Source organism: Ochotona princeps, chromosome 20 (genome assembly GCF_030435755.1).
Source record: "Ochotona princeps isolate mOchPri1 chromosome 20, mOchPri1.hap1, whole genome shotgun sequence".
Lineage (NCBI taxonomy): Eukaryota > Metazoa > Chordata > Mammalia > Lagomorpha > Ochotonidae > Ochotona > Ochotona princeps.
Window position 1 is genome coordinate 34,836,241 of NC_080851.1, and position 25,732 is coordinate 34,861,972.

The 25,732-nt window shown below is 46.1% G+C and overlaps 2 protein-coding genes across 3 annotated transcripts in view; one reads left to right on the forward strand and one right to left on the reverse strand.

The window, feature by feature from the left end:
- ANKMY2 (ankyrin repeat and MYND domain containing 2) overlaps positions 1–2,227 on the forward strand; it is a 41,136-nt gene extending 38,909 nt beyond the window's left edge. The window contains exons 9-10 of the mRNA XM_004582469.3: positions 632–761; positions 1,588–2,227. Of these exons, the coding sequence (XP_004582526.2) occupies positions 632–761; positions 1,588–1,709 (252 nt within the window). The 3' untranslated portion in view covers positions 1,710–2,227. The remainder of the gene's footprint in view (positions 1–631; positions 762–1,587) is intronic.
- A 3,924-nt stretch (positions 2,228–6,151) lies between these two features.
- The window catches only part of LRRC72 (leucine rich repeat containing 72), a 37,592-nt gene continuing 18,011 nt past the window's right edge, over positions 6,152–25,732 (reverse strand). Inside the window, exons 4-8 of one of the 2 annotated variants that reach the window (XM_058678146.1) lie at positions 22,182–22,263; positions 13,591–13,680; positions 11,491–11,643; positions 7,178–7,205; positions 6,152–6,377 (exon numbers count right to left, since the gene is read on the reverse strand). In XM_058678146.1, the coding sequence (XP_058534129.1) occupies positions 6,212–6,377; positions 7,178–7,205; positions 11,491–11,617 (321 nt within the window). In that variant the 5' untranslated portion in view covers positions 11,618–11,643; positions 13,591–13,680; positions 22,182–22,263 and the 3' untranslated portion in view covers positions 6,152–6,211. Of the gene's footprint in view, positions 6,378–7,177; positions 7,206–11,490; positions 11,644–13,590; positions 13,681–20,982; positions 21,094–22,181; positions 22,264–25,732 lie in introns of those variants that run through there. The other variant, XM_058678145.1, reaches the window with a different exon arrangement.

Sequence of the window (25,732 nt, forward strand, 5' to 3'; positions counted from 1 at the left end):
GCACTCGCTCCTCTGGCCCTTCCGTTCTGTGCTGTGTCTGCCTCCCTCCACTCTTGCCTTCTCTGGCTCTTTTGCAACACTGACTTCCTCTGGGACAACAACCACATCTCGCTGGTCATTGTACTGGGCCAGTTCTGATACACACTATGGTCCTCATAAGCCGCTAATTGGTGTCCTCTAGAGTGATCTTCACAGGTCCTTATTGTTGTACAAACCTAGGATGACATCTAGGCACAGTAGTTAAGCATACCATGCCAGAGGGCCTACTTGGAGTCCCAGTGGCTCTGCGTCTGATTCAGCTTCCTACCAGTGAGGAATCAGATGCTGGCTCAGATCCCCGGGCCCTGCTCATGCCGTGGAGTTCCAGCCTTGACTGCCACAAGAACTTGAGGAGTGAAATCAGCAGATGGAAGATCTCTGTGTATCTCTTCCTCTCGTTTTCAAATTAAATGGCAAATATTTCATTTAAACTGGATTCTAAAAAGAGGAGGTAGGGGAGAGAAATCAATCAGATAAATAATGTCTGTAAAGCTTAGGTTATTTACGGCATGGTTCTTGGTGTGATGTCATCCTTGGGAGATCATGTCGTCACAGTTCTTGAAATGAAACTAAGCCTGCGGTTGCTTTTCAGGTAATATATTGTGATCAGACCTGCCAGAAAACACACTGGTTTGCCCATAAGAAAGTCTGTAAGCAGCTGAAGGACATGTATGAGAAGCAGAAGTTGGAGGCTGCCAAAGAAAAGAGTCCAAAGAAGAACAGTATGTATATGAACCCCGAGCCCACCCTGCTTGTCATGGGGGCAAGGGCTGACTGAGTTGGCGTCAGCTAAGAGCACAGGGATGGACGCTCCGGGGTGACGTGTTTTCTTTATATCAGTACAGATTTTGTGTGTTGCAGACGCATATAATGAGCCTGCTTCCCTCCCTCTCCTGCCCCCATCAGGTTTTGCAAAGACGTAGTTTTGATCCACTCTATATTCACAGGCATGATTCACCACCAAGCATAATAGTCAACAAGTAAAAAGTGGGGAGATGGCAGTTCCCCTGGAGTGTGAACATGGCTAAGAAGGGCAGTCGCATCCCCAAGAGGCCGTTCTCTATTAGCTGCTGCAAAACACGGCATTCATGATATGTGTCTTTGAGACTAGCTTATTTCACTAAGCATCATAGTTTCCAGTCGCATCCATTTTTGGAAACATGCTTTCTTCACAGAGGCCGGGCCTCCCTGCTTCCACGTACAGATAACAAACAACTGTAGGCAGGCACCCCTAGGCACATTAAGCTCTCGGAGAGCTGAACATGGAGGCAGATGTTTTCACCCAGTTGGCAAACAGCAGGCCTGACCCGGGAGTCTGGATTTGGAGCTGAAGGCCTTGAGTTCAGTCATTGTGCTGTGATGCTTGGAACAGTGACCAAAACCCCTCTCTGCCAGGGACACCTCTCTGCCAGGGACACCTCTCTGCCAGGGACACCGAGATGACGGGCTCTCTCGGAGAGCTGTTGGGAGCTTAAATCTGATAACCACATTGAGAAGACAGCCTGGCATGTGGTACAAAATCTGATCAGGTTTTTTTTTTCTCTACAGATGGCAAATGTGATGCCAGTTCCAGCTGTGGTGATGAAGAGCCGGCAGGTGCACCGGGAACCTCGCAGGAGGGTCTGTGTGCCAAGGACCAGGTAGATGGAGAGAGAATCTGTTCTGAGTGAGGTGGACGTAGAGGGGGACAGGATACATCCAGCGGGCCCCAGGCAGCCGAGGAGTGGAAAAGTATGACAGGTGTCAGCGTGGATGGTCGTCGCCCCGGCTGTCAGCCGGAAGACTCATGTAACTGTAGTGTCGTCATTGCCCGTGACACCTGCATGGCACCAGACGGGACTCCACATTTCATAGCATAAAGGCTTCCTCTGGTGCCCTGCATGGCCTCGTTTCTGCTTCGTTTCTGTCCTGCAACGGAACACATAATCCTATGGAAGATGTTTGCTTTCAAACTACAGAAAAGGCATTTCCAGGCCCTTCGGGGAGGCTGGCTCCCCGGCCCTGGCTCTCACAGGGAAAGAAGTCCTCTTTAAGAAAACATCACCACCAGGGAACAAAAGGAGAAGCTGAAGAGATGTGCGAAGGGAGATTTTTCCAGAAAGGAGAGAAGACAGGTTGGAAAATCGTAACTTAGGCATGCATCAAGCGCAGAGTAAGAGCATGCGCAGCAGCGAGCTTGTCCATGACACAGGGACACGGGGAAGAGCTGAATGTTTCACATCATCCTGAGCAGTGTGAGCTCAGGGCACCGCATTTGTACCCTCAGAAATGTCAGATCCCTCGGGAGGAAACAAGGCCTCACCAGGATATGTCAGCATGTGCTTTAAAATAAATAAATAAATAAAATAGTTCCCGAACCTTCTGATGAACTAACCCATAAACATACTGTGGACAGGGTTCTTGTAAAACCGGTCCCCGTGCCACCCTCCGCCCAGGCGGCTGACTCCGTCTTCCTGCCAGCTCTTCAGGGGGCTCCTCCCATCCAGAAACTGTGACTGACATCCCAGTTAGGTAAGGTCCCAGCACCCACCTTTAGCTGACCTGGTATTTGAACAGAGCTGGAAGGTGATGTATGAAGACAGTGCTGTGTCTCCTCCAATCGGGACTTTTTTCGTGCTGATTTTACAATAAATTGTGCCTATTGAGATAAATGGCTCATCTTGTTTCCTTGTTTATTGTTGGTAAGCAGCAGATGGTAGAGAATAAATAGGACACTTAGCACATAGGAATAAAAATGAAAATTATTTTAACTTACGCCATCGTGGATAAAATGATAACTAGGGACCCGGAACAATAGCCTAGTGGCTAATTCCTCACTTTGCATGTGCTGGGATCCCATGGGCGCCGGTTTGTGTCCTGCCAGCTACACTTCCCATCTGGCTCCCTACTAATGGCCTGAGAAAGTAGTAGAGGACGGCCCAAAGCCTTGGGCCCCTGCACCCGAGTGTGGGAGACCTGGAAGAAGCTCCTGGCTCCTGGCTTTGGATTGGCTCAGTTCTGGCTGTTGCGGCCACTTGGGGAGTCACCCAGTTGGCAGGAGATCTTTCTCTCTGTACCTCCTCCTCTGTCAATCTGATCTGCCTTTCCAGCAAAATAAGCAAATCTTAAAAAAAGAAAGGATGAAAAGTCACTTTCCGGAGGAAACTACTGCTGGGGGATTCACCCGGCGTTCTCCCCGATGTGCCACACGCTGTTCCCCACGCACGCTGGCGTGGTTTCCAGGGCGTGGACAGGGACCCGGGACAGGACCCTTTTGCCTCGTGTCTTCCCAGAGCTGGAGCTGCAGTTGCCGGCCGGCAGCAAAGGCTGGTGTTGGGGACTGGAGAGTCCCCGACACTTGGTGCATCACACCAAGGCCGATGATGTCACTCTGTCCTCACACATCCCGGGAGAAGTCGGCTCTCAACCTATCCAGCTCGAGTGATGTTTAAAGCAAACAGCTTGAGTCAAAACACCCTCCTTTTGGCTGGGTGAGGTCTTGCGCATTTCCCCTGAAAACACTTCCCATAGTGTTTTCCAATCACAGCCACTTAACAACCTTTCATTATTGAGCAAAACATCTCCTAGTGTTGAGAAATCCACTTGAACGCAAGTATGTGCGTTTGTGCGAATGAGGCATGTCCCCATTAGTTCCCTAGGATGAAGACTTTGATTAGAACAAACTTATTCTTTCTGGTGACTGGCAATAAAAATGTCAGGAGCAACATTTTCTTTTACTGTCCTCTTAGTAGTTAATCAGATTAACTGCCAGCTCATTAAAAAAAAGAAAGAAAGAAAAATCAGGTCAGACGCTATGGCTCAGTGGCTCAGTCTTTACCTGGCAGGCACCAGGGTCCCACATAGGTGCCAGTTCGTGTCCTGGTTGCCCCACTTCCCATCCAGCCCCCTGCTTGTGGCCTTTCCAATAAAAATAAATGTTTAAAAAAACATTTGGCTGTTTATGTGCCGTACCAGCCAACCCGATCCTGAATACACCGTTTCCATCACGATCGGCTGTTGCGGCCCCGCGTTCCTGCTTGCTGGGCCTCGTGCTCAGCTTAGACCTCAGTACTGGGATGGGTGCCGTGGCATTCCCAGAACACAGTCTCAACTCCCCTGGAGGAGGGGTGGTGGGGGGCTTGGCAGAGACTCCTCAAAGCATGGTGTATTACACTGGTCACCTATTGCTGTATATTGCATTTTCCCCAGCCTAAAACACCAATCCACATGATTGCATGTCTTTTCTGCCGCTAACCTGGCTTCCTTGCCATGTGGGGTTTCTTCAGACGCAAGAAGGCACGGTGGAGCCTTCTGCCAGAGCTGCGGGTACCTAGAGGTTGTACCTGGGCCTGGAGGTCTGCTGGGTGAAGGTCCTGTTCCTCCCTAGCTTTCACAAGGCAGAAGGGTAGGAGTTTGACCCAGCCCCTGTTCCACATTGAAACACCTGGATTCAATTTCCAGTTCTGGCCCCCCCACTCCAACTTGTTCCTACAGAGCCTGAGAGGCTACGGTGACGGCTGAAGTGATTGGGGTCCGTGCACTGAACACAGCCCTTGTGGACATGTAGAGGACACAGCAGCTGATGGGGGGAGTGCATTCTTGCATTGTCTCTCTCCCTCTCTCTCCTTTCCCGCTCCTGCATGTCTAACAATCATAAATAACAATCATAAAGAAGGCAGAGCATACACTTCCTGCCCCAAGAATCCCCTTGAGATCACTCATCCCCATAAATGTCCCAAATCGTGGTCTATCTCGCTAACCACAGCCTTCCGCCAGCAACTCCACCAGAAGTTTTAGAACCTGGCTGGATCCAACCCTAAATGGCCGCTGTGCCAAGCAGGCTGTGGGCTCTGGAATGTGGGTTCACTGTGCCCTTGAGGCTCTTCATTTCTCACCTCTCTGGCTCCAGTTTTCCAGTTTCCCTCAAAGCACGTCTGTATTGACCAAGCATCAGCACAGAAGGGAGAATGTCCTTGGCCTTTGGCAAGCTTTATATTTAGCTCCGGGCTTGGAGAAAACCAGCAGTGCGTGAGTTACCTTCAACGTCCAGGTTTGTCACTCAGCTCTGAGCTACTGCTGAAAACTTTTTCGGTTTCTCTCCTCTCTAACAGCAGGCTTCTGGCAAAGCCAAGGTCAGATCATTGGCCCAGACCCAGAACTGGCAGGTATCTTCAGAAGGGTAAATACATCCCGGTATAGTCGTGATGGAACCGTGGCTACCCGCAGCTACACAGACACATCTGCCGCTGTCGTATGAAAGAAGCCAGACACAAAGTAGCTCCCCTTTCAAGATTCCGTTTATACGTCCTTGGAGCTACAGCCAGTCGATTTACTCTCTAGGAATCAGGACGCTGCTTGCTTTGCAGTGTGGACCAGTGGCCAGCAGCAGGAAGGAAGGGGGCCTGTGGAGTGCTGCCCTGGTCCTGCTTCCCAATTAAGGGTGCTAGGTTCACAAACAGGTTCTTTTTCTGAAATCTGGCTCTTAGCTTAAAACTTAGAAGTATAGGACCCAGCGCTGTAGCCTAGTAGCTAAAGTCCTCGCCTTGCTCGTGCCATCCCATATGGGCGCCGGTTCTAATCCCGGCAGCTCCACTTCCCATCCAGCTCCCTGCTTGTGGCCTGGGAAAGCAGTCGAGGATGGCCCAGAGCCTTGGGACCCTGCACCCACGTGGGAGACCCAGAAGAGGCTCCTGGCTCTTAGCTTTGGATCAGCTCAGCTGACAGGGGAGTGAATCAGCTTACAGAAGATCTTTCTCTTCTCTCTGTATATCTGACTTTCCAATAAAAATACATATGTGTAAAAACCTAAACCAACAAAAGACTTAGGAGTAGAACCCCATGTGCTTTTCTCTGCAGGTGTTTTGTTTCAGAAAACGACTGCAGTGGAAATGCTCAAGTGAGTTGTAACATCTATGAGACTGCTCTGAAATGCCCCAGTAAAGCTGTCTTCACTTGCTTATAGTCCTTGCCTGCTTGACTATGGCCTTTTGTTTTAACTTTTTGTTTCAACTCCTTATTTATTGGAATCATGGAGCCTTTGATGATCATGTGAATTTTAAAGTGTAATCTCAAAATACAGTAAAGCATTAAGTTGGAAAAAAAATTTAAAAACAGAACATGTAGGAATTCTTTTTTATCTTTGGGAAGGTTTCCAAGGATGCTGTAGGAGACTGGCAGCCAGGGAGGCCCAGGCTCATCGTAGAGTCAGGGTGAGCATCCGGGCAGACTCCGGGCCCTTCTCCTCGAGGTACTTCTCCTCTCGCGTTGGAACCGTGTCCCAGTTCATGGAGCTCAGAGTCATGACCGACCGCTTCAAGCCCCTCACAAACACAGCGTCTTCAGGGTCCTCAAACATGGTTCTGCAAGGAAAACGATTATACGTGGAAAAAAGAATTCAACCGAAAGAAAAATTTTTTTTTTTAATTTAAAGGGACAAATGCAGTATTTTCCCCCTGTGTTACTTATACAAGGCCACTAACAGACCTCTGTGTGCTCAGCTGACAAGTGACATTCAGGATGAGTGACGCTGCATTTGGCTTGTCCTAAGGAAGTGGCCCATTTGGGGTTATTTGTAGATCTCACACACTCACGGGTTCATGTTGGAAAGCTGCATTAAGTGACAGCATCGAATCGCTTTCACATATTACGTGCTTGGTCATAAATGGGTCTTATGAATTGTGCTGTGTTTTATAAATGCACATGAGGATATTTTTCAACACTGAATCTAAAGAAATGACTCAGAAGTGCAGAAATAAAGAATGGTGATTTCTAAACCATCAATATACGTGAGTTTGAAGTGTCTTCATATTTTTAATGACATATTTGCTTCTGAAAAGGCAGTCTGGTAAACAAAACAGTAACGTCTATGGCAGCTACACTCACTAGACATATTTAGGGGGGAAAGTAAATGAGGAAGGTTAAACCTCTCCTTTGCAATAGTTAATAATTATTCTTAACAAGTTTTCTTTAATTCATCAAATTGCCTTTTCATTTGTTTGAGTTACAATAGTAATAATTATAACACACATGAACATAGCAAAGTTTCTCAATCTATTGAAGAGCTAGTCATTTTTTTCTTGCATTAAAATCTATCTTAGGGAACCGGACAACACTAGGAAATTCTAATAAGAAAAAATCAAAGTTTAAGAAATTGACTTACTTGTCCACGTTATCAGCAAATGCAAAATCTAAAAAAGAAAAAAATACAGTTTTAAATTAGTATTTTTCCAGTGTTTATGAAGTATCCAAAAAAGATTAGAAGCAAGCCATAAAGGAAACATCTAGAGCCCAGCTGTTTTCAAAGAATCCTTTACGTAAATTGTTCAGTCTGCCCAAAGTGCCCTGTGACCAACCGGAAAGTGGAAATGCCACTGGTTATGGCGGCTTTGGCCGAGGTAGATCCTCTAACACAATTCAGATCTCAAAAGCGCTGAGAACTGAGAGCGTCATCAGCTTAGCCAGCCCGCCGACCCCAGTAATCGCCTGTGGAAACTTTTATGATTAACATACGGAGGTTCCTAGGCAAAGAGGGACCTGTTTTCTTCTGATAGGCATACAGGTCTATAAATGGATGAACAGGCCAATGAAACAGAAACATTCCGGGCCGTTTCAACCCCTGGGATTCTTGGCATTCACTTCAAAGAAGCAGAATAAACAAAATCCCAGATCACAAGATTCCCTTATCTTGCCCAGCTTTGGAGCTGTAAGCCTGGACTTCTCAGGGAATCTTCCAGAGACGGCCATTGCCTTGTTTAGTTCTCTCCAGAAGGCCTGCTGCCAGGCTGGGGCTGCAGCTTCCCAACACCTGTTGTGCCACTCAAGCCACAGGCGGCTCTTGCCAAGGTGCCAGCGGCAGAGCGCACCCGGTGGCTGCTGAGGGCACGCAGCCCTGCCTTGGGTGGGCTCACCCCTGCCTTCCTCCCTTCACAGGGGACCCTGGGGGCGGGGCAGAGGGGTGTCCTTGCCTTCCTCATCCTCAGCTACTTCATTTTCCTATTTTTATGGATTTATTGAAATTTATTGAAAACAGCATATATTCAAGATTAACAGCATATTTTGATATACATATGCATTGTAAAACTGTTAGTACACTAAGCCAATCAAGGCATCCCACAGAGCAGTTACTAACCCTTTCTCTCCCTGGCTCCCACGCTCTTTCCTTCTTTCCATCCTTCCTTCCACATGTGTGTGTTGGAACACTTAGGCTCTAGCCTTTCAAGTTCAAGCACCCAACATTTTCAACTACCAATACTCCCATTTCGTCAGATCTCCAGAATTCATCCATTCTCCATAACAAAAACTTCAGGCTCTTTGACCAACATCCCCCATTCCCACACCCTGCATTTTACTCCTCAGCAATGAGTTTTTGTAATGCCCCAAAAGATGTCGCTTCTATGTTAGAAGAGTTTTCATTAAACAGATTTGCCAGAATTCATTTCCCATTTCCATGTGCATGGCCATTTGGATGATTTCTCTACTTTTGCTATAAAATTTTTTTTTAGTGTTGCAAGGAGAAAGCTGCTACCTATGCACTTGGTTTCTGTCTGAGTGCGCATATGCTGCTCTGGGAGAGGGATTTCACAGTGAAATGGAGTGTCACAAGGCAGGTGTCATGATGCAGCAGGTCGCACTGCTGCTGGGGGGCACCTGCCTCTCATGTCAGAGTGCTGACTCAAGTCCTGGCTGCTCTGTTTCTGACTCCGCTTCCTGCTGATGCGCTTGGGCGGTCAGTGAAAGGTGGAGCAACTGCTGAGGTCCCTACTGTGCACAGGAGAGATCCAGGTGGAGTGCCAGGCTCCCTGGCATCAGCCTGACAGCCCTGGCTGCTGCAGGCATAGGGGAGTAAGCCAGCAGACAGAGGATCTCTCTCTCTCTCTCTCTCTTTACAGAGCACCAGTTTACACCCAGCTTTGGGCCATCACTGCTCAAAGGGTATAAAAGAAAACCCAGGAAGTGGCTGACAGAACAACTGAGACTCCTACACTTGGCTGTGTCTGATCCAGCGTCTCCATGTTCACATCTGAGTCATCACCACGATCAAATGGAGACATTATCTTTCCTCGAGAAATCACAAAGCTGACACATTCACATCCAAGTTAACTTGTAGTATGCATCAATGTGGGCACTCAACCCTAGGGGAGTTTGCTCCGGAGTCCTTGTAATATACACCGATGTGGGTACTCAGACCCAGGGGAGCTTGCTCCAGAGCCCATGGCTCTTCTGACTTGAGTGCCCATCAGATGGCCTTGCAGGCTCTGATTATCATAGTTTCCCAGGCCACACCCGTGAACTTTCACATCCATAAAATGGGCAAGCCCTGGCATTCGGAACAAAATCCTAAGGCGTGCTGCTGTGGCTCGTGTGGGGACCATGTTCTGAGATCAGCTCAGCCTGTGTGTGCCCCTGTGCCCACCACAGCTGATGGGAGCTGGGGACAGGGGCACCAGTTCAAGGGCACCTGCAGGATACAATCATGAGAACAGGCATCTCATGATAAAACAGACCTGGTGCTCATCAAACGTCACAGAGCAGGAGAAGGATTGGGGAACTTCTCCCAAAGAAAAAAATGAATGGACCAGTCCACTGTGTCCGTAAGTCTTGACTGGATGCCTCTTGAAGTGGACAGGGTATGGTGCATTTGGCTTACTATGGGATGATACAAACACGTTCATTATGAAGTGTGAGAATGGCCTGTGGTGCTCCAGGGCAATGTCCTTCTGTTCTGAACTTGCAGTTTCAGTAATGGCAGGGGCTGTGCCAGCTGCTACTGCAGCATGCCATCCCTTCAGTGATGGACGGATACTGCCCAGCTTCGACTGGAGCTGAGAGTCGTCGGGGAAGCAGCTACGGAAGCCTATAGTGGTGAAGATACTGCCTCGCATGCCTGCGTCCCACCCTGAAGGCCCCAAGTTCAAGGCTGGGCTCTGCTTTGGTGCCAACTTCCTGTTCTTGTGGACCGTGGGAGGCAGCAAGTGGTTGCTCCCCTGCCACCCAGGGAGGGGTTCTAGAACCCCTGGCTCCTGGTCTCGGCTTGATTGAACCTGCTCTGGGTATTGTGGCATTAGGAGAGTAAGCTAGTGAGTGAAGGATCTCTCTCTCTCTGCCTTTCAAGTAAATAAACAACAACAACAAAATGTCCCAAAGCCGCGCTGAGGAAAAAGTCTCAGTTTTGTCCTGGTTCATCTTTCTTTCCTCTTGCTCATTCTTGAACAGTCATTTAGCTGCTTACAGAATTCTGGGTTGGCCTTGACCTTTTCCAAGGCCACCGTCTTTGGCTCCCGCAGCTGCAAGTGTGGCAAACTGCGGGGTTTGGTGTGAACTTACGGCTACCTGCTCTAAGCCACCTGCAGTTGCTCTCTGATCGCTTTAGGATCGTTTCATCTCGTGTGGGATTTCTTACTGCGTAAACTTTATGGCTTCAGATTTATTTTCCCTTGTGTATTGAAGGTTTCATGTAGTTTGTCAATTTTGGAAAATGTATAGTCATCCTACTTCAAATATTACCTTCTGCTCAATTTCCATCATCTTGCTCTTCATGGGTTGTACCAACTGCAGGCTGCCTCTTCTCTCACTATTTCTTTGTCTCAGTATCTACTTAGTATCTTTTATCTCTTTCTTTCTCTATATTACACTCCAGGTAATAACTTTGAAACAGTTTGATCATTGAGTGTTTTCTCCTGTGTTTCTGAAAAGCCAAGTTGTTTCTTATTAAACAAGCATCCCTTTGGCAAAGTTTCTTGGGGAAGAGGACTTTGTGCATGTTTCTTCATCCCCTGATGCATTCCTTCCTGGGATGAAGATGTGACCTGTGGTGGCATAGCAGCCACTTTACAGTCATGAGGCACACTAAACTCCAACACAGAGAGCATCATGGAACTTTAACCCCAGACTCCTTATCTTTGTGCTTCTTAATGTATGAGGGACACAGTGTGTTTGTATTTCTGTTACCCGAAGAAATTAAACTCACTGAATGGAACATCACTTAAACTATTCGAGTTCTATTTGTATCTAATGACCCTGCAAGTGAGAACCAAAATCTGAACACTGCAAAGTGGCAGGCGATCTTGTTTATGTTTAATATTTTGCTTATGTAGCCAAAAAACTCTCAGTTGTAATTTAAGAGATGGAGTACAGTCATCACAACTGATTGGCTGAATCTCTGACACTGTTCGATTAACAAGGGAAGGAGTTCCAAAGTTCATGGAAATGAAATAAAAAATACATGATTTCAGTGCACAAATTACAATGGATGCATAGTGTTTTCATAATGTTCATTCCCCCTGGTATGAGCTTATCATTAGCACATCATCTCAGTTAGGCATACGCCTGAATGAGCATGAGAACCGCACAGCCATGTTAGAGTAACGTCATTATAAGCTGGCCAGCAGGACAGTCGAGAGCGGTTAGACACTGCTGCAGCGTGCAGGTGACCTGTGCCTCAACACCGGAGCATCACTGCCAGAATAAGCGTACCTGAAGGTAGCCGCCGGGTTCTCTTTTGCTTGAAGGGTAGGTTAGGATTCCACGAGCTGTCGACTTTCCCTCTAAATGCTATTGATTGAATGACATGAGCCTTTTTGTGGTCAAAAATGGCAATCATGGACCTTCTTTCTTTTTCTGTGACATCTGATAGATGCAAAAAGCCGTGTGAGTCAGTAGCATTATCCGTCATCACGCAGAATGATTCAAAATTGAATCGGACACTTGGGAAAGCTTGTCTAAACTGCTACAGGTGAGCTCTGCTTTGTAAAGTGATGGCTGGTTATTTCTGTGAGCATACAAGCACTCGGCACACGCCCTGCACGCTGTGAGGCGGACCTCAGTGCTGGAGTCCAAGGTGTCCCAGGCGTCCTGGGAATTTTCTCATGTATCGCTGTGACTGACTGGAATCGTGCCTGCACCTGCCCTGTCCTCCAGAGGACCTAGAACTGCAAGGTTCTGCTAAAGTGTCGTGGCACAAGTTGCTCAGGCAAAACTGCCAAGAATGAAACAGAAGGAGAACAGCAGATAAGACAGACACGAAAAGGAACTTGAGAGTGTAATGTGCCTCAAAAATGTATTGAGGTTGGGGCCCAGCGTGGTACCCTAGCGACTAAAGTCCTTGCCTTGCAAGCACCAGGATCCCATATGGGTGTCGGTTCTAATCCCAACAGCCCTGCTTCCCATTCAGCTCCCTGCTTGTGGCCTGGGAAAGCAGTTGAGGACGGCCCAGAGCCTTGGAACCCTGCACCCATGTGGGAGACCTGGAAGAGCTCCTGTCTCCTGGCTACAGATTGGCTCAGCTCCACCCAGCGTGGCCACTTAGGAGTGACTCAACAGACAGAAGATCTTCCTCTCTGTCTTTCCTCCTCTGTGTGTATATTACTTTCCACTAAAAATGAATAAAATCTTAAAAAAATGTGTTGATGTTGAGAGTGTGTGTCTCTTACAATCAGGTGTGCTGGCTTATCTGCAATGTCTGAGAGTGTGTTCATAATGAAGCTTCTGATCACATCCACTTTAACATTATTTACAAACTTTCAAAGAACATGGATTTGGGGACTTAAATAGGCCCGGGGCGATTCAGTCCATGCTCACTAGGACATGGCTCCCAAAGTCGCGTGGACATTTAAACCCCATAGACTGTATGTAAGTCAGTGGTACTGAGTGTGGAAACAACTTCCTTATGGTGTCGAGACACTGGGCCTCTGGGGGAAGCCCCTAGGCACACCTGCCTTGGAAGGCAGCTCTTACAGTAAGCTGTCAAGAGAGTCTGGCCCAGGTTCTTTCTCTCTGCTTCCCAGGTCACCCTGTGGTCCTCCTTCCACACACACTCACCTGATGCCATCCTCTGGGCTCATCAGAAGGTGCAACCCATGGGACTGGCTGGATCTTGGTTTGTGAACCTCCAAAACTGGGAATCAAAGTAAAACCCCTTCCTTCATAAGTAGCTTCTTTCAAGTATTTTCTTATAGTAACTGGAAGCTGCCTGACCCAGCCCAATTCTCTAACAAGCCAAGGCATGAGGCAACAAACACATGGTGTGGCATCTCAAAAGCTACTTGTGGGTGTCAAAGCCAGGACCAGAAGGAGCACTTTAGAATCAGCTAGAACAAATCCAGGGAGTGCACACTTTACCAAATAAATAAATACACAAATGCACTCAGCTCTGCACATCCACAGGTCCTGTGTTTGCATTCAATCAACTATCAGTCAAAGGTATTCGGAAGAAACACCATATCAGTTTTGAAAATTGACAGACTTTTTCTTGTCATTATTCATTAGACAATCTAGCACAGCAGCTTTTCACGGGCAACAGGTGCTGAGAGCAGCTGCTGTGCAAACCTGCTACCCTTCTCGCTAAGGCATTGGAGCCACTTGGGGCTTGGGGCAGAGGCTGGGAGTGCGCAGATTCTGGAAGCAAACCCATTTGGGTACTGATGAAAAAATGCAGCCGACAAACTTTACAAACACCGCCATTCAAGAGTATCCTTTTCCCAAGATGGGTTTTCAAAGGTATTTTGTCGGGTTCAACGAGAGAGATTTAAAACCTGCTTCTGAGCTGTGTCTTTGTCCAAGAGGAGCTGGGCTTACATTTTCGGTCCAGCAGTTCCACCCTTGGAAGATGGTATATGATGTACAAACGGTACAGGTTATATTGACACAGAGGGTTTTGGTACAGACCTGTAGGATGAAAGAACAGAAAACAAGCTGTCATATTTCAAAATTAGTAGCATGTATCATTTAGCAAAATCCTAAATGTTGGAGGATTCATCAAAAATATAGGACTTGCGAAGTCTGTTTCTTAGCAGAGCAATAGCCTTAAAGTTCCCTTCCTAATTCAGTCCATACTTAGCGTCCTAGCTGTTCAATCCACTTATTCCCCCAAATATTTGCCAAGTACTTACCATCTATTAGGGGCCATGTTAGGTGCTGGGGACTTATCATTGGCCCAAGTTTACTACAAATGAGGCAAAGTTCAGCATGTTCATAATAAACTAGTAAAGCAAGTGTTACCTCCAGAGGTGGCCTTAAGGCTATTTTATTCTTTTTGTTTATTTCTATGTATTTATTCTGAAAGAGATACAGAGTGAGTGAGGGTTGGGGGAGAGAAACAGAGGGAGAAAGAGAGAGAGAGAGATCTCCTATCCACCACTTCATTCCCCAAGTAGCCACAACAACTGGAGCTGAGCCTTGGCCAAAGCCAGAAGCCTAGAGCTGCTTCCAGGTCTCCCACACTTACAGTAAAATCCTGGGACTCTTGTCTAGTCCCAAATGTCACAAAGATGGGCTACCTGGATGGAGGGCTACCTGGATGGAGGGCTACCTGGATGGAGGGCCTAACTCCTGGGCTTGGTCTGACCCAGCCTTGGCTGTTTCGACCATTTTCCCGCTCGCTCTCTGCTTGTCAAATAAATCAAATATATATATATATTTCAAATCAACATGTAGGTACATTTTTAGAAGTCTTCAACTCGAAGTTGTAGGACTTTATTTTTGAAAAAGATTTGCTTTATTTTTGTTGGAAAGCAGTCTCTTTTTTCCCACAGAGAGGGAAGGAGAGACATACAAAGGTCTACCATCTGCTGGCTCACTCCCCAAAATGGCCACACGGCTGGAGCTAAGCTGATCCAAAGCCAGGAGCCAGGAGCTTCTCCTTGGTCTCCCATCTGGATGCAAGGTCACAAGGACTTGATCCATCCTCTGCTGCTTTCCCAGTCCATAAGCAGGGAGCGGGTTTGAAGTTGTAGCGGCCGGATATGAACCAGTACCCATATGTGATGCCAGCATTGCAGGAGGAGGATTAGCCAATACAGCCACTGTACTGGTCCCAGATTTTTATTTTCAATGAAAAGTCTATTTCCTACTCACACATAGTTAGTATTAAGCAGTTATCTAAGTACGATGAGAAATGAAGCTTGCATGATTTCCGTTTGGACACCTGCAGCAATTGGAACGTCACCTATTGTTTCTACAAAGGGCTTTTGAAAAATGTCCATAATGAGGGAAACCACTAGATGGCAGTAGCAGAAAGTGCTGCAGCTACTGCACAGAAATGCATCTAATTCCCCACAAATGGGGCTCGTTGAAGCTCACTCCTAAGAGACACAGAGATTTGATGAAGGCATGGAAATATGAAGCATTAAAGACTCTGAATAATTCCGGTAAAGAAAAGCTCAGCCTAGGAATTGCTGGGGTTAAGCAGCAGGCCTAAACAACAACAACAACAACAAACTGGTTAGAAATGGAGAAAGTCAATCATCGGGGTGGTTTTTCTCTGTAGGTAATAAAACATTTTGATGTTTGTTATATAAACACATTCCCCTCCTCTCACCCCGCCCCTGGCTAACAAAATCACTATAGAGAGCCATTTAGGTTTCCCTGTGGAAAACATAGGCGTGGAAGGGACATAAAGTGGCCATCGATGATGCCTTGGGAGGAGAAAGGCATGGAAGAAGAGGCAGAGCTGGGAGCAACAAAGGAATTTAGGAAACAGACATTCCGTGTGGAAAGAGGGAAATGGGGATAGCAGGGGAGGACGAGGAGGCTGCAAGGATTCCAGATGGATTAAACGGCAAGCCTGCTTTGATTTTCACTCTTGAAAGAGGAGGCATGTCAAGTGGTGATACGTCACTTTCAGCTCCAGGACAGGGACCAGAACGAATGGCCGTGAAAGCAGCAGTTAGGGGCAGACTTCAGGAGATCCTAGGGACCGGGCAGTGTAGACTAAGCCAGAGAAAGTCATGGGGAGGACACCCTTCAGTACACAAAAGAGAGGCACAACAGCTTTAATGAGGATTTCGGGAGATGAAAAAAAAAGTCACAAATTGCATCGGTGCCCAAGTTGGCCGTGTGGCTCCCGTCTTGGGGAATCGCATGTGACAGCCCCGAACCCTGTGGCATTCTACAGCAGTTGGAGGTGGGGCCCGCCCCCAGACATGTGACGTTCATGTAAAATGTCCCCACAGCTCTCCTGACATTTCTTCCTGGTACGCCCACCTCTTCCCTGCTCCCTCTGACAGTACCATTATTCCATTCCTCTTCACGGTTTTTCCCCCTCCTGATCTGGAGTTAAGTAGCAGCCTTAGGTATGTTTCCAAACTCTGGCTTCAGCTGAATCAAACAGCACACTTGGTGTTGCATGGCTTCTGACAAGTTGTCTCCATGCCACAATCTTTCTGTGCCTGTAGCAACTTGCCTTGTGCCTCGTCCTACAGCGAAATCCGATTGATGGGAAGCCAGAGTCCTCCGCTGTTAGCCTGGACGCTGCTTCGATTCATTTTACAGAAAAGTACAGTGAGTTCAGTCATTTGAAAGGCATTTCATTTCTGTGACCCTTTGCTTTGTCCTAGCCTTTAAGATTTGGAGGTTGAAGTTGGTAAGAATGACCAAGTTTTTCAGAGACAAGATTCGTTTCCTGTTGAGTGAATGTGCCCAAAGCCTGCGGTGCTGGTGCGCGGCCATGCACGCACATTCCTCCAGGAATCACAAAGCAAACTCACGCACACTTTCACTTTCAGCAGGTTAATGCCGCTTAATCCATCTGCCCTCCAGGCTACTTAGCACACCTCAGTGGCGCCAGCGTTGTCTTGCTTATCCTAAACTGGGATTCTCTGAGAAATTTACATTTACCTAACCAGCTATCAAAATGTCTGTAGGATCTTACCACGCATTCCTAAGTCCCATGTGTAAAGCTACTCTACATTGAAACAGACAAGAAGGGGGAAAAAATACCCCCAGATAATCATCGCTACAATTGGCTCCCTCCCCCCTTTGTTAAAACTCTAAAGCGGAATTAAAAATTATTTCAATGAAAACAGGGATTCTGAAGGCCATCTTTGAGGCAAGCAGGTGGACACACCTAAGGGGCATTCCTGCATTTGCAAGCTGGGGCCAGGGCAGAGGTTATAGTCTGCATTAACAGCTTGTAGATGGCAGTGGTCAGACCCAGGCGTCTGAAGGGTCCAGCTCACCTAGAGGTCGGCCACTCCATTGTTATTTATCATCATCTCCCCTACGTATTTGCTGAATGTTTGTTTGTTTTTAACAAGTGGCCCCACCTTGGAGTGCCCCCAGAAGGACACACTTGGAGATCCTAGCCTCCTCTCCTTTTGCTGGTGGGGTGGGGGGTGGGGGCGGAGCAGGGCTGCCCGCCAAGGTCAGAACGTGTGAGAGCCGTGTTGGGGGGGGAGCAGGCACCCCGGGGGTGCTCCGGGAGCCCCTGCTGAACGCAGGCGTGGATGTATCTTTTCCAACAGCGGAGCTGAAGAAAACAGACCTGGAGCACGGAAGCCAAGAGGCAAGGATGTGGGGCTCTGCTTGGATGGGGCTCCGGGAAGCGCGCGGAGAAGGGGAGGGAGGGCGCGAACAGGTAGACCGCCTGGGGAGAAGGGGTGGGCCCGACTCCGCCCGCCGGAAGCCAGGCATTCCAGGTAGGGGGACCTCACACTGCAGCTGGCAAGGGGCACTCCTGCCTCGGGCAGTGCGGCGCCGCCCGCCTGGCTGGGGCCTGGCAGTTCTGCTCCTGAACGCCAGTGGGAGCGCAAACCCTGGGCCTACGAGCTCTTTCTCCCCCCTCAGAAGTAACTGAAGAAGAATCCTACCTACCTAGAGAGTTTAAAACCTGCTTTCGAATTTGAAAAGACCACGCATTGCAACCTGTGTGAATCACACGGATTGCCCTTTTCCTGAATGAGTTGAACTGCTCTGTGATCGCACAGATCTCCCAAGGGAACGTTGAGTGCTCTAGAAAATACACATATGTGCTCCAAGGAATAATCGTTAACCCAAATGGGACATAGGTGCAAATCGTGAATATCTGCTACCAAGAATTTCCGAAGAGATTTTCTGGGAAGTTGGTCATATGGGAGGAGACAGTCACACATAACATTTTCTCTGCTTGGAAAAAAGAAAAAAAGGTTCTGGGGCCAGCATAGTGGTGTAGTGGGGTTAAGTGGTCACCTGTAACGCAAACATCCTATATGGGCACCAGTTCGAATCCTGGCTGCTCCCCTTTTATCCAGCTCCCTGCCGGTGGCCTTGGGAAGGCAGCAGAGGATGCTCCTTTGTGTTTGGGACCCTGCACCCACGTGGGAGGCCCTGACAAAGGGCGTGGTTTCTGACTGCAGCCTGGCTTCATCCTGGCTGTGAGTGAACTAGTGGATGGAAGATATCTCTTCCTCTGTGTCTCTCCTCCTCTCTCTGTGATACCAGTAAATAAGCCAACTTAAAAAAAAATTGTATTTACTTGAAAGGTGGAGTTAGGAACCCGGCACGATGGCTCAACTGGCAAATCCTCCCCCTTGCAGGCACTGTCATTCTGTATGGCTGCAAATTCGTGTCCTGGCGGCTCCACTTTCAATCAGCGGAGGATAGCTGAAGTCAGAAGCTAGGAACTTCTTCCTGGTTTCCCACAGGGGTGAAAGGGCCCAACCACTTGGACTATCCTCCACTGCTTTCCCAACCACATTAGCAGAGACCTGGATGGGAAGTGGTGGGGCAGCTGGGACTTGAGCTGGTGTCCGTAAAGGAACGCTGGCAATGCAGCTATCATGTTAATTTACCATTAAATAAATAAATCTTAAATAAATCTTAAAAAAAAATCTGAGACAACTTTCTCAGTTGGGTCAATTATAAGAAGTATGTAACTTGAATCATTAATATGCTCTTTCTTAAGCTTTATTTTATTCTTATTGCAAAATCAGATATATAGAGAGGAGGAGAGACAGAGAGGAAGGTACTCCGTCCAATGGTTCATTCCCCAGGTGGCCGCAATGGCCAGAACTGAGCCAATCTGAAGCCAGAAGCTAGGAGCCTCCTTCAGGTCTCCCATGTGAGTGCAGGGTCCCAAAGCTTTGGGCCATCCTTGACTGTCCTCCCATGTCACAAGCAGGGAGCTGGATGGGAAGTGGTGCCACCGGGACTAGAACTGGCGCCCACATGGGATCCTGGCGGTGTGTGCAAGGTAAGGAACCCAGTCGCTAGGCCACCGTGCCGGGCCCCATATTAATATGATTTTTAGCAGAAGTCCCTTGATTCAGGGTGAAGATAATGACGCAGATGTTTTCCTGTGAGTCTGGTCTGTACGGAACTGGGAGGTTCTCGCTCAGCGCCCCTCGGCTGCCACAATTCTGGGCTCACATGCACCCCGAACCAGGAAGGCACAAGTGGCCAGGCACGTTGGCTCAGAGTATAATCCCATTTACAATGAGTGGGTCACCTTGCTTATAGTTCTCCAAAAGTTGTTAGTTAGCATCACTTGGCTTAAATTATTATTTTTTTTACATGTAACAAATTGTCCAGACAGTTTTGCCTCCAGCCCCTTCAACCCTCAAAGCAAATATTTAAGCTGAGAGTTAAGACAGTTGTAAACTCCATAAAGGTCTAGTTGGGGTGTTTCTTGTTCATTTATGTCCTATTATTGCATTGGGTGTCATACAGTGAAAACATTTCTTCAATGGATGAATAAATGTTAAACTAGTAACGGAATGAATGATCAGTGATATAAGGCAAAAGTTTGAATCTGGTTAAATCTGAGCTTGCATTCCCACATTGAAATGGGAATAATTCTATACATGTTTTAGGATCGTTGGCTTTAAACGTCAATGTGATAAGAAATCATTTTCTTAAACATGTTCCTACAATGATCATCATCTAAATGTCAGGCCTCTTTCCTTGAGTTTATCCACTACTTAAAAGGACTTCTAGAGTATACACATCTTAATTCATCGCCTGATTTACATACTGCACAACCAAATGCGGTTTTTTTTTGCTTCCAATGAACATGAGTGGTGAGACATTTTTTTTTCTCCGTGTTTTGCATAGCTATCTGAAAAGCTCCTGCTATTAGCCTATTTTAGAGAACCAAGCACAGGGAAGAGTTCTGGTTCCAGCTCAGGGATTTTTCTCATCCCACGATGTGCATAGCCAGGAAGGGCAAGCCACTGGCCCATCCCGGGTCTGTCACACACAGACCAGGAAGCTGTGAAAAGCGACCAACAGGAGGCAGCACTATGCGTCCCCTAATTAATGAGGGGGTGGCCATGAACTTGACGTGATTGCGATTTCAGTATCTGGCTTGAAAGACTCTGCCTCTTGGTACAGTAGTGAACAGGTGAAACTTTCTCTGCTCTCTCTGCTGAGCTCATCATAACCTCTAGCGTAGGCACAGCTCTGTGTGTCTCTGAAACACCATCTCAGGCAATGCTGGAAAATGAACCACAAAAAGGAACATTCGTTTTATGATATCATGTGGAGAGATCACAGCTCACAGACTCCTTTCTCCTGCTGGATTGGAGTTCTTTGTCTCATCCTGTGGTTGAACCCATGTCTGTTTGCCCAAGGACCACGCTCATTGATCACAGCAGCTAAGCCCCCTGTAATTTCTAACCATCTCACCCCTCTTTCCAACACCAAGGTCATGGTCTTGCTGGGTGTGATTCAAAGTGTATGAAGCTGCTCCACTAATATTCAAAGTGTATGAAGCTGCTCCACTAATTACAGCCTTAAGGTCCTTTTTTTTTTCTTTACTTTCTCAATACACTTAATGTACTACACAGCTCATCCATTTCAAATATACAATTCAGGTATCTTTAAGCTATTTTCAGCCCTGTGCGGCTCACCAGCATTTGGCCACTGGGGAGTCAATCAACAGATGAAAGATTTCTCTCCGTGTCTCACCCTCTCTATAACTCTTTCACATAAAATAAATACATCTCTTTAAAAAAAAAAAGTCCAGATTTGAATATGCAGATCCTCTTTTGTTGTTTTGTCATTTTTTTGACCCCAGAATGCCCTATGACATCATAAAGAACTTTTTCTACATCTTTCTTCAAAAACCAGTCTTATTACAAAAATAAGATTTTGTTTTCAGAAACATCTAGGTGTTTCGATTCTAGTCATTGTATTCTGTCTTTTCACTTTGAAATATAAAAAACATGCTATTGCTGTTGTAACTCAGGATCCCATAAAAGTGCAACTTGTTACTTAGGCTCTTCAGGTGGAGCATCCCCCTCAGCTCCTTCACGGTGGCGTCCAGTTTGGTTAATTCGTTGTGTTGAAGCAGGAGAACCTGCAATGAGGGCAAGTGATGCAAACCTGCAGGAAACAAGCGATGCCGTCTGAGACGCTGTTCCATCTTAGATTTGTTTTTTTAAATTGAGAAATAAAAGTCACCGTGATAAATGCCGATCAGACAAGCTAACGTAGCACAAGAAAATAATTTCTACTCATAATCTTATTATCATTAAGAATAAAACAAAGCCAAGGAACCCAACCATTGGTTGTGATTTGGAAATGTGATGTCAACTTATTTTATTTTTCTCCTTTTTTGGATCTTTTTTCTACAGAAATGATTTTATCTGTTCGGTTTTGGATTTAAGGGGCTATTTTCTTTCTTATGTTTTGTGGGGAGGTGCTGTGTCTTATATTTTATGAAGCCAGTCAATGTAATAATTCAATCATTCCTCCAAACTGCTAAGCTGAATATTTTCTTTAAGCAATACGTTAAATATTCAAATAATTTTTGTTGATTCTGAAATGCATTTTTTTTCACATTTTTACCTTAAATGAAAGTGGGGTGTCTCTGTGTTAACCACATCATAGTTTCACTGGCAAGATTTTCCTTCTCAGTGTTAAAATCTTGCATGATCACATTTTGATTCTGTGGTGCGTGACGTCAGAGAGAAGTGTTCTGTATTACACTTGTTTGTATTTCATGATCATGTCATACAGTTTTATATCTGGCTTGTCATTTCTGGTTTAGAGATTGTTGTGCATATGAAATTAACTCAGATTGGAAACAGGAATTTGGTTGGGAGAAAGAAGAGGCAGTGAAGACTCTCAAGTTCTTGGGCTTGTTAATGTTCCCAAAGATTGCTAAAGTTCGCTCTCACAATGTGTAATTTGTGTCCAACTGTGAAGTAGCCTGGAACATTTCTGATGTTAAAAAAGATTCTTTTGCGTTTTGAAGACAATGAAAATGCTGAACTGGAAAAGCACATTTCTTAAAATCAAATGCAGGCAACAAGATTCAAGAACTAGGTTCTGTCACGTTTCAACAGAAATGTACAAACGGGTTTTTTTTCTGCCATTAGCAATGACCCCTGTTCAAAGTTTGACCTAGTTGGACACCTATCCAATCAATAAGGAACTTTTCACTTTTTAAAAAACCTTTTAATACCTACCTTCTATCTCAAAGATGGCATTGTTGTTCAGATACAGCTCTGTCAGACAATAGTTTCTAGTAAGAAATGCTATCCCCTGGAGCTGAAAATGAGAGTTAGAAAACGGTACAGCTTCGTCAGCAATTCTGTATAGCTCTAGAATGATAAGAAGCCCACAGACGTTTCCCTTTGGGCCTGTGTCATGAGTTATCCCCAGGTCGCTACCCCTCCTCCTTGAGGAAGGCTGTGCGATAAGAAGGCTGCTCTCTGCTATAGGAAAGCTCTCTGAATTTGTCTCAAGCCCCCTCGCCCAGCTTTCAGTCTTTCTCCTCTGGCTGGGACGTTTGGCTGCAGAAGTACTTTTCCCAGCTGTGTCCTGCAGTCTCATTGGTCTGGCCGCACGTCTCCGTTACTCCACCATCTGACTCCTGTGTGTGGCATGTCTCCGTTACTCCACCATCTGACATTACTGTGAGCCCAGGGCTCTCTCCTTGGGTCAAGGCCTTCTGCTTCACTGTAAGCTATGTTTTTCCTTTGCCTTTAACGTATTTGGACAGTGAGGGTGAAACAGAGGAGAGATGGTATATCCTACATGGAGCAGGCAAGTTAATTTAAGCCATATTTTTACTATGTAATATGAGGTCTAGTGGGGAGAGACTAGTTTTCAGTTCAGTGCTTAGTTCTTTAAAGATACAGCAATAAATGCTCATGGTTGAAAATTCATCTTTTTAGAGTTACCTAAAGCAGGAACTCCCAATATGATTGTGCAGTAAAATAGAACTATTTGGCCATTGATGAATAGATCCAGATAAGTTGAGGCCAGCCCACTTGATGGTGAAGGTTTACTGAGATGTTTGCTCACATCTTAGGAAAGCCATTTTAGCTTTATATGCTGAGCTTGAAAGCCAGCATATAAACTAAACTAGCAACAGAAAGGCATACACACCGAGTGTCATCTCATGAAGATTCATGTCTACCACATCACGCCTGTGCTCATGTGGGAGCTAACTTTATCATGGCTCCTGTGAGTAGCAGGAGGAGCGTTGCCCTCAGGTAGGAGAAGCCAGGCAAGGCAGGAAGGCAGAGCCCCCATCGGCTTCCCATCCCTGCCCGTCCTCCTAGTCCCCAGAAGTCATTCATTGCCTTCTGCTCTTCCTCCCACCTGTCATAGCACTCTTGACCTTCAGTGCAGGACTAGTGGACATCCTGGCTTTCCCTTTCCAGTCACCTGCCAACCACCCATCAGTAATAGAACCTTACTGGTCAGTCGAGGCTGATTTCTCTGCATCACTGATTAGCAGAAGGATGCTAATGAACGCCCCACAGGTTCATCTGGGTTATAGAATCATAGTTCTCCCAAGAGCATTACCATCATGGACCTTAGCTGTGAGGAGTGTAAAGCTGTTAAGCCTGTACTGTTCGCAGAGGTGAGGGGATAGGGGGCAGCGGAGGCGAAAGAGACAAAGCCAGATTGTGAGGTCCTTTGAGAACTACTACAGTAACCCAGGCAGAGGAGGGTTGCTGGGCAGAGTCACGGAAAAAATCAAGGATTCTAAAATCAAAGATTCTAAGGTGATAGCACAAGATGAGTAAGGACAAGGTCTGTGGAACAGGGGCCATGGGAGAAGAGAGCTCTGGGAGGACTGGAATTCGGAGTTCAGCAGATCTGATGGCGCAGCACATGGCTAAAGAAGACCCGCTCATTGTGCTGATAGTCAAGCCATCATTAGAGCAATCAATCATTCATCTATTTAGAAAAATCAACATGATTGATGCTAATAAAGGGCGCCATAATATTTTTAGCAAATGTGACATTTCACGGGTTGTATAGCTTAGCCCAAAGCTATGTAGCAAGTGCTCAAGAAATACTGTTATTATTTATGGAACTGCTTCTGTTATTTTTGCACAGTTAGGAATGTTTGCTTTCAAGCCACTGAGGTGCTCCTAAAGGAATTTGGTACTGGCCACATGGGGGACCCTGACGAGGTTCCTGGCTGCTGAGTCTGGCCTGGCTCACTGCTGGCTGTTGCTGCTGTGTGAGGAGTGAGGTAGCAGATAAAAGGTTTCCTTTCTCTCTCTGTCACTCTGCGTTTCAGAGAAATAAAATGATCCTTATTTTGCAAGCGCCAGGATCCCATATGGGTGCTGCTCCACATGTGGCCTTGCTTGTGGCAAAGCAGTAGAGGATGGCCCCAAAGCCTTGGGATCCTGCATTCATATTGGAAACCTGGAAGAAGCTCCTGGCTTCAGATCGGCTCAGCTCCAGCCAGTGTGGCCAGTGGGAGAGTGAACCAGTGGGTGGATCTTTCTCTCGCTTTCTCTCTGTAAATCTGATCTACCTTTCCAATAAAAAATAAATAAATCCTTCTTTCAAAAAAAATTAAAAGAAGTTTAAGCAGATTTCTTAAAATCCAGAATATTCACACTCACGTCTGTTATACTCCCAAACCAAAAATCAGTGTATATTATATCACAAAGGGGCTCCCTAATTTGGGGGACATTTCTATATAAACCATCCAGAAGACATTAATTTGCTAATATTTTGAAGTAAATCAGTTCATTAGCTTGAGTAATGGAAAATACTCTAATTTCTTTTATATTCTATTATTGCTTAAAAGTAATAATCCCAAAACATGTCTAAATGCATCCAAAAGTGCTTGCTTTGAAATACGAAGAAAGAAAAGAGAAATAGAGTAAACCCTGAAGTCTTCCAAAGTGCAATAATAAATAGAATTTAGGTTTGGTACATGCCAAACAAGTATTTGTGTGCCTATGTATATTTATTCAACTTATTTAACCTTCACTCCACAGTGGGACAGTTGCTACTGTCTTGTGTTAAGAGGATGAATTGGAAGAGAATTGTAAATACAGAAAGTTTAGGCAACTTGCATATAATTATACAGCTACTACAAAATTACTCCAAAACGTTTGGGGGAAATTGAATTAAAAGATACACTTAGAGTCCAGCGCAGTAGCCTAGTGTCTAAAGTCTTGCATGTTCTAGGATCCCACATGGGCACTGGTTCGTATCCTGGCTGCTCCAGTTCCCATCCAGCTCCCTGCCTGTGGCCTGGGAAAGCAGTCAAGGATGGCCTTTGGAACCCTGCACCTGGAAGAAGCCCCTGGCTGCTGGCTTCGGGTTGGCTTAGTTCTGGCCATTGCAGCTGCTTAGGGATTGTATCAACGGATAGAAAATCTTTCTGTCTCTCCTTCTCTCTGTGCATCTGCCTTTCCAATAAAAATAAATAGATCTTAAAAAAAGAAGAGATAAGTTTATTTTAGTGCAAAAGAAAAAATAAAATCCATGTCTAAAAGCATCTTTAAAGTTTATGGAAAAGGTGTATAATGAAAAAAATTGTGCATAGATTTCAAATATTTTGGTGAATAAATTTTTTTGTATTCCAGTTTTGACAAGCTATTGGAAGGACTCGTGTGTGAAGCTCATCAAAAAGCCCTTTGAACTTGAAAATACTGAGGTAGACAGTAAGAGAGCTGAAAGAGAAAACTGAGGATATCCCTAGAAAGTAGAGATAAATAATAAAGAATAGAAAACAGAAAACCAGGAGAAGCAG